Consider the following 15,751-nt stretch of genomic DNA (forward strand, 5'->3'; position numbering starts at 1 on the left):
TCTGAACCTTGGGTTTTATTATCTGTCTAACAGGGATAATTCAACAGGGTTATTAAGAGCATTAAATGAGATAGTGTATGTAGGGCTATTAGTATGATGCCCGGTATATAATAAAAGCTCAATAAATGGTAACCTGAGAATTATGATCAGATGGGGGTTAATTTCAATATTACTCAGATTGGCAGTGCATCTACCACTACTTTCCCTACTCTCCCTTGTCCATCTCATGACGAACCATCGAATGTGAGCATTGATCTCACAACTGACCTTTACTCAGAAAACCTGCCATATTCATACATACCCATTTCCATCTGCACCCCTTCCCTTGCACCCTTGGACAGAACTCCACGAGTCTTAAATCTGATGCACCACTTCAAAGGTGATAACCTGTGCTTTGCAATGAATTGGCTTAGGATTGATCATCTTCTTCCTAAAAACTGTTGAAGATTCCTTTCTCGGACATTTCAAATACCTCCTTAAATAATGACACTATGAGACAGTAATACTTTTTTCAGTTTTTACATTTTGTCCTAGTTTTTCCCGTCTTCTCCTCAGATGAAGAGTTAACACCAGACGGGGGAAAGCCCCCAGTGTACAGTAAATTAAGTCATTGGCACAGGATGCATTCCCCAGCAGGGCCAATATTACCTCGACCAGACCACAACCAGACCCCTGCGGGTCAGCATCATCCTGCTGTCCCTCCGGAACCAGGCCTCTGAGAGCCGGATGGGGCAGCTCACATGAGGTTTGTCCCCCACAGACACTGGTTGGGAAGCACTAAAGCTGGTCAAAGGATTTTCCTGAAGGAACCCCAAGAAAACAGGGTAAAGAGTCTGAAGAGATAGCAGGGATGTAGAGGACAAAGTGTGAGTGGTGATCACCAGAGTCTACGACCTTTCTTCATCATTCGTGTTGGTGAGGTGCCTGGCCCAGAGACAGCCTCAGACACCTGGGCCTACTGAGAGCCAGAGCCAGTCTGATCTGCCTGGGTCCCTGTCCTAACTCTTGGGAACCTTGGAATGTGCACTGATGGATGTATCCCTATCCTAGAGGTTAGGCTCAGTTTTGGGGGTCAGCCCTTCTTTGACCTCTCATTTCTGCAGTGAGACAGATCATGTGATATCAGGTTGCATTCTGCCACCAGGGGACCTCTTTGTTTTTAAGCAGACAGAGTCACAACTTTGGAGCACAACTGTCTGAGTTTGAATCCTGGATCCAAGACATCAGCTATAAGACACTGGCAGCATTACTGGCTTGTGCCTCAGCCTCACCTGAAAAATGAGATAACAGAACCTACCTCATGGGGACACTATAAGAAGTAAAGCATTTGCCAGGAAACATAGTAAATGCCACATAAGTGTTTGTTAAATAATGTGAAACAATAGACAAGCATGCAGCTGGAAAAGAAATGAGGTATTAAGATATGGATAAACAAATAGGATGAAGGGAGGAGACATGATAAAAAAGGGGAAAAAATGGTAATAATTTAAACCAGATAGAATAAATAACGTTAGGATTTTCCATATTGAATCTTCCCCATCATATGTGATAAAATGGGCCTACTTTCCTCAATAGAAGAAAGGATTTAAGCTTGCTGGGGAGGGGAGGAGAGGAGAGGAAAGGAGAAGAGAGGAGAGGAGAGAAGGAAGGAAGAAAGAAAGAAAGAAATAAAGGGAAGGAGAAAGGAAGGAAGAGAGAAAGAGAGGGAATGGGGAGGTAGGGAAAGAAGGAACAGAGTGACACAATGGTCTGAAACTAGAAAAGCCTGTTAAAATTGTCAGTCTTTGAGCCTGAGGATTTGTTTTGCTACTTTTCTTCAGTTTTTAATCAAAAAAGATTGCTTTGGGGAATGGTTATAAAAAACATTTGTACTAATGGTTGTACTAATTTACAGTCCCACCAACAGTGCAGTATCGCTCCCTTCTCTCCATGCCCCCACCAGCATTTGTTATTCACTGTCTTTTTGATTATAGCCAGTCTAACTGGGGTGAGGTGGTATCTCAATGTGGTTTTAATTTGCATTTCCCTGATGACTAGTGATTGAGCATTTTTTCATGTCCCTTATAGCCAGTCTAACTGGGGTGAGGTGGTATCTCAATGTGGTTTTAATTTGCATTTCCCTGATGACTAGTGATTGAGCATTTTTTCATGTCCCTTATAGCCAGTCTAACTGGGGTGAGGTGGTATCTCAATGTGGTTTTAATTTGCATTTCCCTGATGACTAGTGATTGAGCATTTTTTCATGTCCCTGTTGGCCATTTGTATGTCCTTCCTTTGAAAAATGTCTATTCAGCTCCTTTGCCCATTTTCTAATTGGGTTATTAGGTTTTTTACTGTGCAATTGCTTGAGTTCCTTGTATATTATGGATATTAATCCCTTGTCGGATGCATAATGGGCATGCTGCCAGTATGGATCTGGCCTTTACATCTTGGGCACGAGGGGTGACAACCAACGTTGTATCTCATGAATATTCATAACCAACAAAACAAAACAAAACAAAACACCCTCAGAACGTATTGAGTAGCAGGGAGGAACAAAGCAACTCTGGTTAGCATATTTTAGTCTACTCAGGTAAGCAATCATATGCAGTTTGACTCACCTTCCCGGCACCTTCTAGTTCTTTCTTATCTTTCAGTGCTTGCCCCGACAACATTTTCATTTCAATAACTGCTGCTATTGTAATGATGGGTACAATTGCTAAGAGTAAAAGTGTTAATTGCCAACCATAGATGAAGGATATAATAATTCCAGTCCCAAGATTTGCTACATTCTGGGTAATTACAGCAAGCCTGGAACCTATAGCCTGCAAAAAGAAAACCAAAACAAATTAAAGAGACACTTTATCTTTACAATTCATGCTTATATTTTCTTAAGAATTATGACAATTCACCTTCATGAAAATATATTATCTTCTCAATTATGAAATAAAAAGAAAAGGTTTACTTGTAAGAAGCTTATTGGATTTCTAAAATGAGTATTTCCATGATATCAGAATAAATACTGAAATAGAAGATCAATAATCCAAAGTTCAATTACATATTTCTATTTCTTCCAATTTTTTAATACCAAGAAAATCTTCATTAATCAAAGCATGATCACTAAAGCTAGCTCTGCAAATTAGCAAGTGAAAGAGTTTGACAATTATATTACACGGGGAATAGTGGAAATTTTTAATGTAAGGTACATAACTACTTAGAATTTAAGCCTAATATTTGTCATTAAGGATATTCAAATATATCTGGTCCTATTTGAGATACTTATTATGTTTAATTTAACCTGTGCTTGATTTGGAAAAAATACACAAAGATGATAGTTATGGAATTTAATTGAGGATATTAAACAGGCATCAGAATATTCCATTTGAATTCCAGAAGGAGCTTGAAGCATGACTTTCAGTAGCGTGCAGTGATTTCCAACTCTAAAAGCAGAAGTCAATCTATAAAGTCAACTCAGTTGACCACTCTCTATAATTCAATCCACCACATCTCCTTTACCCGGGAAATATTCCATGCCCTTGATACATTTTGAAACCCTGCTCTGGTCCCTAGACCTGCCTTCTCTGGAAATAGACAATGTTCTTTTCCACCTCTAAAGTTTCTTCTGTCTGAGTGGGGCTGGTTGCAGGTAAATATTATAATGAAGTGCAGCCAAGGATGGTCACTGCCATCTCTGGGACTTTTGACAGATCTCTCCCAACTCCCAAATGAGCAGGTGCATTGATTAATCACCAAAGCATCTCTTAGCTCTGAATTCTGTGATAGAATCTGTTATAACCCCCTACATCAACCGTCCAAAATCATTTCACACCTATCTGATATAAATACTAGACCAGTCCTTAGGGGGAAAGAGTGCTACAATTACCAGTAGGCTTTACTTACATTAAATTTCATAACAGGAAACTGCACCAGGGTTGAAAGGGACAGCATAAATAATAGAGCACATTTATTTTGAGTTGATGACACCATGAGCTTATATTAAAGAAATGCTTCGCCAAATTTGGCATAAGTCAAAGAGTGAAGTGGCCTTCAAAGCCAGCTCTCTGTACTGCACATTTTCAATTTGAGGGTCAGAAGATGCAGCCTGGAAAGAGTCTGCAGCACAGGGAAGATATAGATTGCTCCTGGTCTTAGCACCTAAGAGCCTTTCTCTGAACTCATTTCCCACAGTAGCTACTGCCTGCGAGAAGCACTCAGAACATCTCCCACATTCATGGCAGAGGAATTACCTTGGCGCTTCACCTTTGAGACATATAGATATTCAGCTTTGGATGGCAGTCAAGGGCCACAGAAATGAGGGAAAAACATGACAAATTATTCTTTAATGTACAGGGAAAGTGAACTAAAATATCTCAGACTTTAAGCTGTGGGGACAGTAACCCTCTTGGCTTCATCGGACTTAATGTTTTGGCTGATATTGCGCCAGTTGCTGCTGCTTTAACCTAAAGACTAATGCTCACTGTCCCATGTCTATTCCTCATACACAATGGGCATCTATAGCACTCTGGAGACCAAAATAAATGGAAGAGCATGGATTAGTGGCAGCCAGGTAATGCTCATTTCAAAGAGTAGGGTTGAGAGGAGAAAACACTCCACAAACCACAGCCCAAGTGTGAAGCAAGTTAAATGAAGATGGGCCACGGCTTGAGACCCACTAAGACTCTCTCCTCCCCACAGTCTCTCCATCCCACAGGACCTTCACGTATCTGCATCTCATTTCCTCTCCTACCCGTTTTTCTCCCCACCTGTCCCTGTTTCTTCTTCCCGTTATTTATTCCCTCCTCAAAATACCATCACGTCACTGAACTCTAATTTTAAAATATTTGGGCTTATTGAAAAAAAAAAGTCTATTTCCTAAACTTTCCTCTTGAAATCAGAAATATTTAACTTCACCCTTCCTTCAACCACCTTCTCCCAGAGGGAAAAAAAAGTTTTTTTTAAAGACCTAGTTGCTTTGATTTCTATATGGTTGTGGTTTGCTTTCTTCTCTGCAGAACTCTAGTCTCACACCAAGATAAAATTAAAAAGCCCACTATTTCACAGGAAAATATTGAGATATACTTTCTTCTGATTTATGTTTAGCAAGATTAAGTTACTTCAATAGCTTGCAATGACAAACACATCTAAGAAAAAATTTAATTGATGGGGAAGTTAAATACAAAAACATTTAACCTAGATGAACAACTTCACTAACTACAAACACACAAACTCGAGTTGGCCCTGCCTTGTGACAGCATGGCTTGCTTCAGATATATTTTTTTTTTCCTTTTTGTCTTTTTTCGTGACCGGCAACGGATCGCAACCCTCAGTGTCGCACCCGTACCGGACTGGGACTGGCCACGGGATCGCAACCCTGGGTGTTGCTCCCGCCCCTCGCTCAGCCAGTGAGCGGGAACCGGTCTATATGTGGGATCTGAACCCTCAGCGGGAGCGCCACCGCGCTTCCCAAGTGGCGCACTATAGCAGTGCGCCAACGGGCCGGCCCCAGATATTTTTATATATAAAAAATTAATTAGACTACTTCCCACTGTGGAATATAGATAGACAGACAGACATATATGCAAATGTATATCTATATGTGTATATACGGGTATAAGTGTGTGTATGTTTTTATATATACACACGCATATCCCCCATCATACACAGCTAGTGGTGTAAGGTGCATATAGCTGTCCTCTCTCAGCCAATTTGCAGTAACAGCCATACGGGGCTTTCCTAGTTCGATGGTATGCACCAACCTGCTTGTTTCCTCTTCCCTGATGTTTCCTTTTTAGCCACTGTTTTAAGTTCTGAAAAATAGTTTTGTCTCATAGTGGCTCACACAAGTGTGCATTTGTCATGCTAGGGGGGTCACGGAAGTGCCAGTTTGAGATGCCTTTGAGGAAATACATGAAAAGCAGACAGTACACACCAGCAGGTAATTAGAGACCACTGGATATGGCAAAGGGCCTCATGAACAACACTGTAGAGTGAAAGGATGGACCATCAGATTTACAAATACAGGAATGCACTGGTCTAAGGCAGGTCATAACTCCAGAGGATTTTAAGAGGAGGGGAAGAGGGCTGCAACACAGAATGCACGGACTGCATCTGCACAGGTTCTGCTACAAGAGACTGAGTTGGTGCTCCCTCTAGGATTGTGTCTTCCATACCAAATGGGTTATGGGACACGTGTATCAGCCAAATAAGCACATATGACAGGGTCTCTATAAAAGGTACACTTAAGTTAGGTCAGCAAAGTTTAGCTAGGCAATATAGGATCAGGAAACATGAGACACAATTTCTCTGCAGTGATCACTATCCCATAAGCTCCTTGATTGATTCTCATACCAATTTAAAGTAAAAATAGAGACTAATACTTTGTCCTTCTCAACCTCCCTCCCCCACCCCATTCCTCTGCCCCATTTATCAGAAAGTCCCTCAATGATTTCTCAAAGTGTGGCTCATTTCTCTTCCCCTTTCTCTTGAGCCCACTCCTATCAGGCTTTTTTGTTCCCACCACATCCCTGAGACAGCTCTCATTAAAAGCATAAGCACCTCCACACTGCTCACCACTGCGAAATGTCCAGTCATCTTCCAAGCTCATCGGCAGTGTTGGATATCCTGGATTGCACGTTCCTTAAAACACTTTCTCAGTTTTGTTTCTAGAGCCCTGCTCTTTTCCCTCACTGGCCACTCCTTGCTCTTCTTTGCTGGTTCATCCTCACAGCCCTGACCTCAGGACCCAGGACTTGCCATCGTCTCTATCTACACCACACACTTCCTTGGCTATCTCATTCTGTCTCTTAAAAACCACCCTGAAAAATCTCCAAATGTATATTTCCAGACCAGAGTTCTCTGCTAAACTCCAGATATGCAAATCCACCTGCCTTCTTGACATCTCCACGTGGACGTCAGAAGTGGGCATTGCAAAGTCATCATGTCTCACACAGAACACTTCATTTGCCCCCAAATGTGCTCCTCCAACAGGCTTTCCAATTTTATTAAAGATTAACTCAATTTTTTCAGTTAAGGATGACTTTAGAGTCATCCTTAATTCCCTTTTTTCTCATATCCCTCATCCTGTCCAGCCAACAAATTCTGTTGGCTGTGTCTTCAAAATACATCCAGAATTGACTACATTTTATCACCTTTAATGTGACCACGCTAGTCTAAAACACTATCATCCCTCTCCTGGATTATTGCAGTAAATTCCCTACCTCTGCTCTTGCCCCCTTCAGCCTATTTACACAACAGCCAGAGTGATCCTTTTAAAACTTCAGATCACGTCACTCCTGTGTTCAAAACATACCATGGTTTCCCATCTGATCCCGGATATAATGCTGACTTCAACCCTTATGACTCTTTCTTTCACTCACTTTGCTCCAGCCACTCTATCCTCATTGCTATTTTTGGAACTGTGTAGGAAGGCTCCAGCCTCAGCGCCTTTGCACTTGCTGATCTTCCGACACAGCATTCCTCTCCAGACCCCTACAGGGATATCATCTTTCCTTTCCTCAGGCCTCCTGCAAATATCACCATTCCAGTGAGGCTTTGCTTCCTTGACAAACAGCAAGCCCCTACCCCCATATCCTCCTCCCATGTTTTCCCAGCACTTATGACAATTTGACATTCCGTGTAGACCCCATAAGGGCAGGACTTTTGTCTGTTTTAAGAAGTTCAAAGTTATTTCAAGCAGCGCTGCACATTTTATTTTGTTAGGCTCCAAACAACTTGATCTAAACCTTGATTTTTGCTGATTTGTTTGCTTTAAGCAAAGATATCTGTATTAAAACAATTCCTAAGATTTATATATTTATATTGCAATTTTGTAACTTTCTTTGTGCTTCCATATTCATAACCTAATTTATTTTTACAGAAGCCACATACTAGTATATTAGATAGAAGAAATGTTAGTACAGTACTACCTTACAGAAAGTCTAAAACTTACAGATTGATAAGTGGGGGTGGAGGGGAGACGCAGCAGAGAACACATGCTTTTTTTCAAACTCTACATCATCTTGTGGATTTTTGCCATAAACAGTTGTCGTTGTAGAAGAAATTGTCACGTTAGCCAAATATCAAAAGCTGCTGGTTCAACAGTTTCTAGTTATATCAATTAAAGAGATTTGTGTAGTAGCAAATTTAAGTTTTATAGTCTGATAAAGTTATTCCTTCTATCCTTGCTTTAATTTTAATGTTTTTATTTCTTGCAACCTATTTTTTAGAATACTTTCTTCTTTCCTTTCTGAAGTGTAGTATCCCTAAACTTTCCTACAGTAACTACACACATCCTCTTTTCAGTAGCAATTACAGTAGCTGTTGATTGAGCACTAAAACAGACAAATCCCTCATGATATGCTGATAAATACTTCCTTTTCTAAATAACAATTCTACATGTATCTTGTTAAAAGCATAAATAACATAGCAATAAAGAAAGAAAGCTTATAAGTTATCTATATGCTATATAGTATATAATGCTAAAATAGTTAACATTTTTGCTATAAACAGTGATATATTTGTAGGTTAGATGTTTGTTTAATATTTTCTTAATGACAACAAGAATTAACACCTGTAATGAGAAAATTAGTTTCATGCAGAGGTTCAAAATGGTCAATTAAGGCAAAAACTAACAGAAGGGAGGCACATACCCCTTTAACTTGAGCAGCGTCATTGGCGAGCCTGGTAGTCAATGCTCCAGTGGTGTTTTTAGGATTATCAAACCAGCTCACGTCCTGTGGCACAGAACACGATTTTATGATCTTAAAGCCCCATTTACGAAATTTAGCTCCAGGAGGGAAGTGAAAGAGTCAGTTTTGTTTATCACTAATATCCCCGGCACTTAGTACTCAGGATTTGATATTCAACAGACAAGAAAGGGACTTACTGTACAAATACATAAATAGATTATTTCATTTGTCCAAAAATTTTCTTTTTTTTTTGTTTCCTTTTTGTCTTTTTTCATGTCCGGCAACGGATCGCAACCCTCAGTGTCGCACCCGCACCTCGCTCAGCCAGTGAGCGGGAACTGGTCTGTATGTGGGATCCGAACCCTCGGTGGGAGCGCCGCCACGCTCCCAAGCGTCGCACTGTAGCAGTGCGCCACCGGGCTGGCCCATGTCCAAAAATTTTCTGAGTGCCTACTTTGTCCCAAGCATGATTTTAAGTGTTGAATCTATACAACAATGAACAAAAGAAAAGACAAAAGTTGTTGTTTTCATGAAGCCTAGGTTCTAGAGATGGAAGGCACAAATAAATAAATATATACCATGTCAGGTGGTACTAAATGCTATGAAGAAAAGCAGAGCAGGGTAAGAAGGAGAAAAAAGTAAGAGAAGGTACTATTTTAGAGACTGGGGAGGAGAAAGAGAAGTCTTTTGTAAGGTGACATTTGAGCAGAAACCTGGATGAAGGAAGGGATGAGAATATATGAGGGAAGAAAGAAAGAGTATGTGCAAAGGTGTTGAGGCAAAAGCATACTTGACCTGTCCAAGCACTAGCAAGAAAGCCTTAAAGTCAGCCAGTAGTCTAAAAAGAACCTTCGTGTGAATCTGTAAAAGCTGCCTCTTCCTCTGGATAGATTTCTGTTCTTATTTAGCTCCCCTGATCTTCCCCTCCCACATCCTTATGCAGAGAGCCGCTGTGTATGGAGCAGACTGTTGTGGGAGATGAGGTTTGAGAGGTAGTGGGGACACATCATATCCAACCTTATAGGCAACCACAAAGATTCCAGACTTTACCCTGAGAGATATGGGAAGACTTCAGCAGGTTTTGGGCACAGACATGTGATTTGCTTATATTTTAGAAGAATGAATCTGGCTGTTGTGTTGTGAAGTGAACGTACTGGATTGAGAAAAGGATGGAGGCTGAGACTGGTTAGACTATTGTAATATTAAACAGAGAGAGAGGAGTCAAAGATGACTCCAGGGCTTTTAGCCTGAACAACTGATGGAATGGAGCTGTCATTTACGGATCTCGAGAAGAGCAGGTAAGGAGTAAACCTGGTAGGGAGGGGACAGTCAAAAGTTCAACTTGGAAACGTTAAAGTATGGAATGCTTATTTGACATGCAATAGAGAAGTTGAACAAGGAGTTAGGTAACTGTATTTCAGGGCAGCATAGATGAATGGAGTTAAAAGCAAATGAACAAAGGCAATTCAGATTAAATGTAACATTCAACATAACACAGAATTTTCTTCGTAAAACCACTTATATTTTTGAATACAAAAATACTAAGAAGATTGTGGATTGGAGGTATGAATTTATGTCTGTTACAAATAACTATGATCCCAGAGAAGTTATCTGAACTGGTGATTTGTATTAAAGTAATATCTAACATTTTTCCTCAAAATATTCAAATAAACAAAGTGCTATAACTCATTATTGCTTGTATCAATTTGCTTTTAATATTCTTAAGAGCTTATGTGTCTCCCCACTGGAATGTAACTTCCTCAAAGACAGGAACCATTCATGTTTAAATGCCTTAAAATACTTAATACTACGCCTTGTAAGCAGAAGACACTTAAAATATGTTTGCCCTATTTAACAATTTATGGAGAGGACATTACACAAACCATTAGCTCAGTTCAAAAAGTATAATGCATCTAGGAGTTGGCCTGGAGGCTGGTAGGGTAATGGGGTACTTGGTCAGGGACCAAGGTCAGCCTCAAAACTAAGTGGAATCTCAGTTATAGATATGGTTTGACCTGAGAGTGCACGGACAGGGTCTCCCACCAAACAGTGCTCTCTCACTCATCAGATTCAGTCCTGGCTTTGTCACTTACTAGCTAGCAATTCCCATAAATAGGTCTTCTTTTTAACTGGCAGTGGGAGGAGAGGGAAAAGACTGAGGAACCAAAGACAGCTGGGAAAATGTGAATGTCCTCTAGAAACCCTAACACAGAAAACTGATGCTTTTCAGCCAGAGTTCAAGTATCCCTGGCACATCTAAGACAGCCTTCTAGAGCATCATTTTATTCGATGGCAAGCAACTATAGACTTTAAAATGTAAAGTTATTAAGTCATGTACAATTTTTTTTTTTTTTTTAAGAACTGGTAAGGGGATCTTAACCCTTGATTTGGTGTTGTCAGCACCACGCTCAGCCAGTGAGCTAACTGGCCATCCCTATATGGGATCCGAACCTGTGGCCTTGGTGTTATCAGCACCACACTCTCCTGAGTGAGCCACGGGCCGGCCCCACATACAAAATTTTCATGATTATTAAAGAAACGTTCTCCTTTGAACTGGGCTGCTCTGGTTACATTCCCATAATCCCCTATCCCCCTCTCCCAAGGAAAACATTCACATATCTATTAGGGTTTTGAAGATGTGAAACGTGAGAGGCACTCCGTTAGGTCATTATCAGCTAGTTAGTAACTAACATTGAAGTTTCAATCAGAATATTGGTCTAGCCCCAGCAAAAAAAAGTGGGCATTGAGGAATGGGCCGAAAAATTTTGATTTGTGGAAAGAAAGGATACACAAGTATCCTGGGTTTCCCAGGAGAAAGAAGGAAAGAGAGGAAAGGGATGAGGGATGTGGAAGATCACTTCTGCCTCCACTGCCCACAGCTGCTGAGACAAAAGGCTGGAAGTGAATCCACTCCGGAGACTGTCTCAAAGCAATCCAATTCCTTGCACCCAACTGCACCAAACAGACAGCAATGGCTAAGCCTGCACCTGGGGGTGTTTGGCTGTATCTCTGAGATGAGACCAAGGGATGACTAATACAGGAGCTCAGTCTGAGTAACCTGACAGAATTACTCAGTGTAACCCACTGCCCGAGTCCACATAGCAGAAGTTGGGGGCTCTATACATCCCAGGGCACAACTATCGATAGACATGACATACCTGTCTCAGCATGGATCTGAAAACCATGTATCGGAGGCGCTTGGTGAGGATCTCTCCGGCTTTGCCAAACGTGAAGCCCTGTGAACAATGAGAACATGTCACACAGAAGACTTGTCAGAGACCCAGTCGCCAATTACACAAAAGGAGGGGGACTCCTTGTCATTGCTAAAGCAGGATAACTCAACGAGGTCAGAAAGCCCAACTTGTAGGGCTTGCTGTGTTTCTGTGACATGTGCTACGGTGCAAGATACATTAATGGTGTGGCCAGTTCTGAAACTGACACTGCCTTTCCTAGCTGGCTCACGGGCTGATCAGGGATTTATTAGGAAATGTGTTTCTTTGTCTCCCACTCCCACCCCTACTTTTTTTACCCAGTAAATAGGGGTCTATCACTGAGGAAGCTGGTAGTGTAACCAAGGCAGGGGGCACTCTGACAGGGTGGCTATATTATGTATCATCTAAACTGGGACACTTTTGAGAGTGAAAAGGGCTGCCATTAATAATTTCACTAGAATCTGAAGTGTAATCTAGGAAAACAGGAATTTACAGTCACCCCAGCCATAAAGGATGCAGAATACAAAGATATCAAATTCTCAGTTTTCAAGTTGAAAAAACCCAAAGCCTAAAAGCAAAATAGGTGGGGAAGAAGTCTTGCTGAGAGAGAACTTTCTGCACTGTTGCTCCCCACCCTTTAAGGACAAGCCCTTCTGTGTCTGGGAGGAGGGAACAGAGTTACTGGAAAGAGCGCAGTGAATGTGAGTGTGCCGCCATGCCAGGCCCCACCAGGGGAGGAAGCGCAACAGAGTCCTCACTGCAGAGGGCTTGGGGATACAGGACCAGGAAGCAGCCATGCTCCCCTTTCTTTCTGGAATAGGAAGTGGCCATTTACAGATGGGGCTGCCACATAATGGCATGGGGAAGCAGAGTGGACCCGGCTGTATGGTGCCTCAGAAGAGAAGAGGCCCTGAAAACAGCCCCCAATCTCCTGCAGATTCAGAGAAACAGAGGAGGGCAACCACCTCTTCTCTACACCCCCAAGTAGCATGAGGGACAATATTGGGAGAGGAAAGAAACACATGCAAAGAGTACAAGTGAAGAAAGAGCCAACTTCTATGTGGTCCCTATAAAGGGGGTAGCCAGGTGGACCTTGTAACTGAAGGCCAGATGGGGCCACGGACCCCACAGGTCACCAGCATGCAGGGGGCCTCCCAATGTCCTTAGACCATACCCCTCTACGCACTGCTGTGAGGCTAGATGACCCCTCTGCTAATACAGACACCAATGCAGGGAGACAGGAGAGAGGGAAAATATCCTAGAGTAATCGAGTTTAAGCCTAAAATTAATAAAGTGCTTAAGTTTGCTTAGAAGTGATCACATTAAGGTTTCTACTTTTTGACTGAAAGGGATATGACATATCTTGCCCACTGCAGGAATATTACTATTGTTATTTTTGTTGAGAGTTAGCCTTTGTTTAGCACTTCCTCTGACACTGTACTTTACATACATTACGTCATTAAGTCCTTATGACAACCGTATAATCCTCACTTTACAGAAGAAACTGAGGTTTAGAGAGGCTGATAAGTTGCCAGAGGCCACAGTTAGAAGGTGGCAGAGTTGGAACCTGGAGCCAGGTCTATGAGAATCCCAACCAGAATGGGAACCCAGAGCCTGAGCTTTTAATCACCCTCTGAGCTCCCTCCCTGTGTTTGTAAAATGAGGGGTTGGGCATTCTGACATCCTCAGGCACTACACTGTCTCTGCACTTCTGAGGACCTACACCTCAGAGTCTTTGTTCTCACCGTAGTTTGCCAGGCAAGCCAGGCCCCAGTCTGCCCAAGCCCCATCCCATTATAAAAGTACTGTTCTAACTTCCTTTGCTTTGCCAATCCAAATTGTCAAAGTTTAAGGTACCAGCTCAAAGCCCACCTCCCTCCAAATTCCTTAACCAACTTCACACTGAGCATCCTGTACCTTCTCCAAGCACCTGTGGTATTAACAGTTGGTATGGCAATCTTGGATGTAGTTAGAGCGTCACAATTTATTCAAGTAAGGTCAAATGCCCCCATGAGACTTTAAGTACTGAGTAAAGAAAGAATCCAGTCTTTCTCCTTTTGCACCTCCTATAATCTCCAGAACAATATTCTGCTTATTTAAAAAATTAACTACATGCTTACAACATATTAAAGAAAGAAATCTATTCAGAATTTTATCTTAAAAAGTTACATGTGGCTAATCATTGATTCACTTAAGTGATTCGAGTGGTTACTACTACCTTACACAGGTCTGGGCACTTGGTGACATGATCTCTTTTGATCATCAAGAGGCAGGCACCACAAGATAAGGAACCAACCTAACTGTCCATTGAAGGATGATTGGATAAGGAAAATGTGGTATATATACACCATGGAATACTACTCAGCCATAAAAAAGAACGAAATTCTCCCATTTGCAACAACATGGATGAGCTTCACTCATAAGTGGGAGCTGAGAGAGAAAGAAGGAAGGAAAAAGACCACAGTGGTGTGTTGGACTTGCAGAGGGAGAGAACATACCTAGGGATACAAAGTGGAGTGGGGAAAGGGGGATGGGGATGGGGATGGAGGTCAGGGATAGTTGGGATAATTGGGTGGGAGACATGGGGTATAATCACAATTTGTGGTAATGGACATGCTGCCAGTGTGAATCTGGCCATTACATCTCAGGCACAAGTGGTGACAATTTGCTTTGTACACCATGAATATTCATAACCAATAAAAAATTAAAAATTAAAAAAAAAGAGGCAGGCACCATTATTTCTATTTTACAGATAAGGAAACCGAGGCTTACACAGTTTAAATTACTTATTTATCCAAGGACACAAAATTAGGAACTGGTGCAACTAGTACTCAAACCTGGGTCTAATATCAACACCCACATGATCTTACCACACTAAACTTTCACAGCACTTAATTCCCTTGCAATTTCATTTCAGCCAGATGATTCTCAAGCTGTAAAATGTGACTCTTTACAAATGTTTCCTATAGTTTTTGTTTGAGGACTGACATTCTTCCATCATTAAAAGGGTTTTTTTCTCCTTTAGCAAAAGTTGGATAAACTCTTCAAACCCTTTAAAAATCAGTGTGACCTGCTTCTGGGTTTTTGTTTGTTTGTTGTTGTTGCTGTTGCTTTTAGAACACAGAAAGACATTTCTCTGAGTATTTAAATATACTGGCAGTGCTTACATCCAAACATGGTACTCAGGGTTCCGCCAAATCCCACTTTTGAGTTTCCACCTTTCATTTCCAATCATCACATTAGATCAAACACTCTGTTCCCTCTGATTTCATCAATATTCCCAGTTGGGGGAGGTGAGGGTGGGAGAAGAAGGGAAGCAAGGGAGTCAGAGTAGGCAAAACATCTTTGTTTAATACATGCCAAAAACACTTGGCTGTTAGTAGCCAAGTTAATAGAGGAGCAATTCTCCTAAAAGGCAAATCACGCGCACGTTTATAAATTCCCCCAGTTGAATAATGATGCATTTCCCAAAATGAATGAAGTAAAAATACATTTACCTGAAGAAAAAATGTAATAAAAGAAATAATTCCAATGATTAGAAACAGTAGTGAAAACAGGTTGCTATTCTGTCGTTTTGTATCAGGATCATCATCTCTTGTAAAAATCTGTAAGAAAATATTTAAAAGGTTTTTAGTTCAATCACTGAAGAAACTATTCCGAGGCTGACCCATTTCCCATCTAACACAGTATTTGGGAGGCAGGAGAACCTTACTATACTGGAAATCAGGCTGGCTTCCCTAATGCCAACCTTAAAGGTGTCTACATTCTGCCTCCCTCAGAGACCAAGAATGGGTCTGTCATTCATAAATTGATCCAATATTTTCCTTCTCACATTCCCTCTTGGAGTAATGAGTACCATCTCTACCACAGAAA

At 41.4% G+C, this 15,751-nt stretch overlaps 1 protein-coding gene across 1 annotated transcript in view; it reads right to left on the reverse strand.

Moving 5' to 3' along the window:
* Nucleotides 1-15,751, reverse strand: part of ABCB1 (ATP-binding cassette, sub-family B (MDR/TAP), member 1) — a 93,510-nt gene that overhangs the window by 19,789 nt on the left and 57,970 nt on the right. The window contains exons 17-20 of the mRNA XM_008589434.1: nucleotides 15,376-15,483; nucleotides 11,825-11,902; nucleotides 8,628-8,711; nucleotides 2,601-2,804 (exon numbers count right to left, since the gene is read on the reverse strand). Of these exons, the coding sequence (XP_008587656.1) occupies nucleotides 2,601-2,804; nucleotides 8,628-8,711; nucleotides 11,825-11,902; nucleotides 15,376-15,483 (474 nt within the window). The remainder of the gene's footprint in view (nucleotides 1-2,600; nucleotides 2,805-8,627; nucleotides 8,712-11,824; nucleotides 11,903-15,375; nucleotides 15,484-15,751) is intronic.

Source organism: Galeopterus variegatus, unplaced genomic scaffold (genome assembly GCF_000696425.1).
Source record: "Galeopterus variegatus unplaced genomic scaffold, G_variegatus-3.0.2 Scaffold136, whole genome shotgun sequence".
In the NCBI taxonomy this organism is placed as follows: domain Eukaryota; kingdom Metazoa; phylum Chordata; class Mammalia; order Dermoptera; family Cynocephalidae; genus Galeopterus; species Galeopterus variegatus.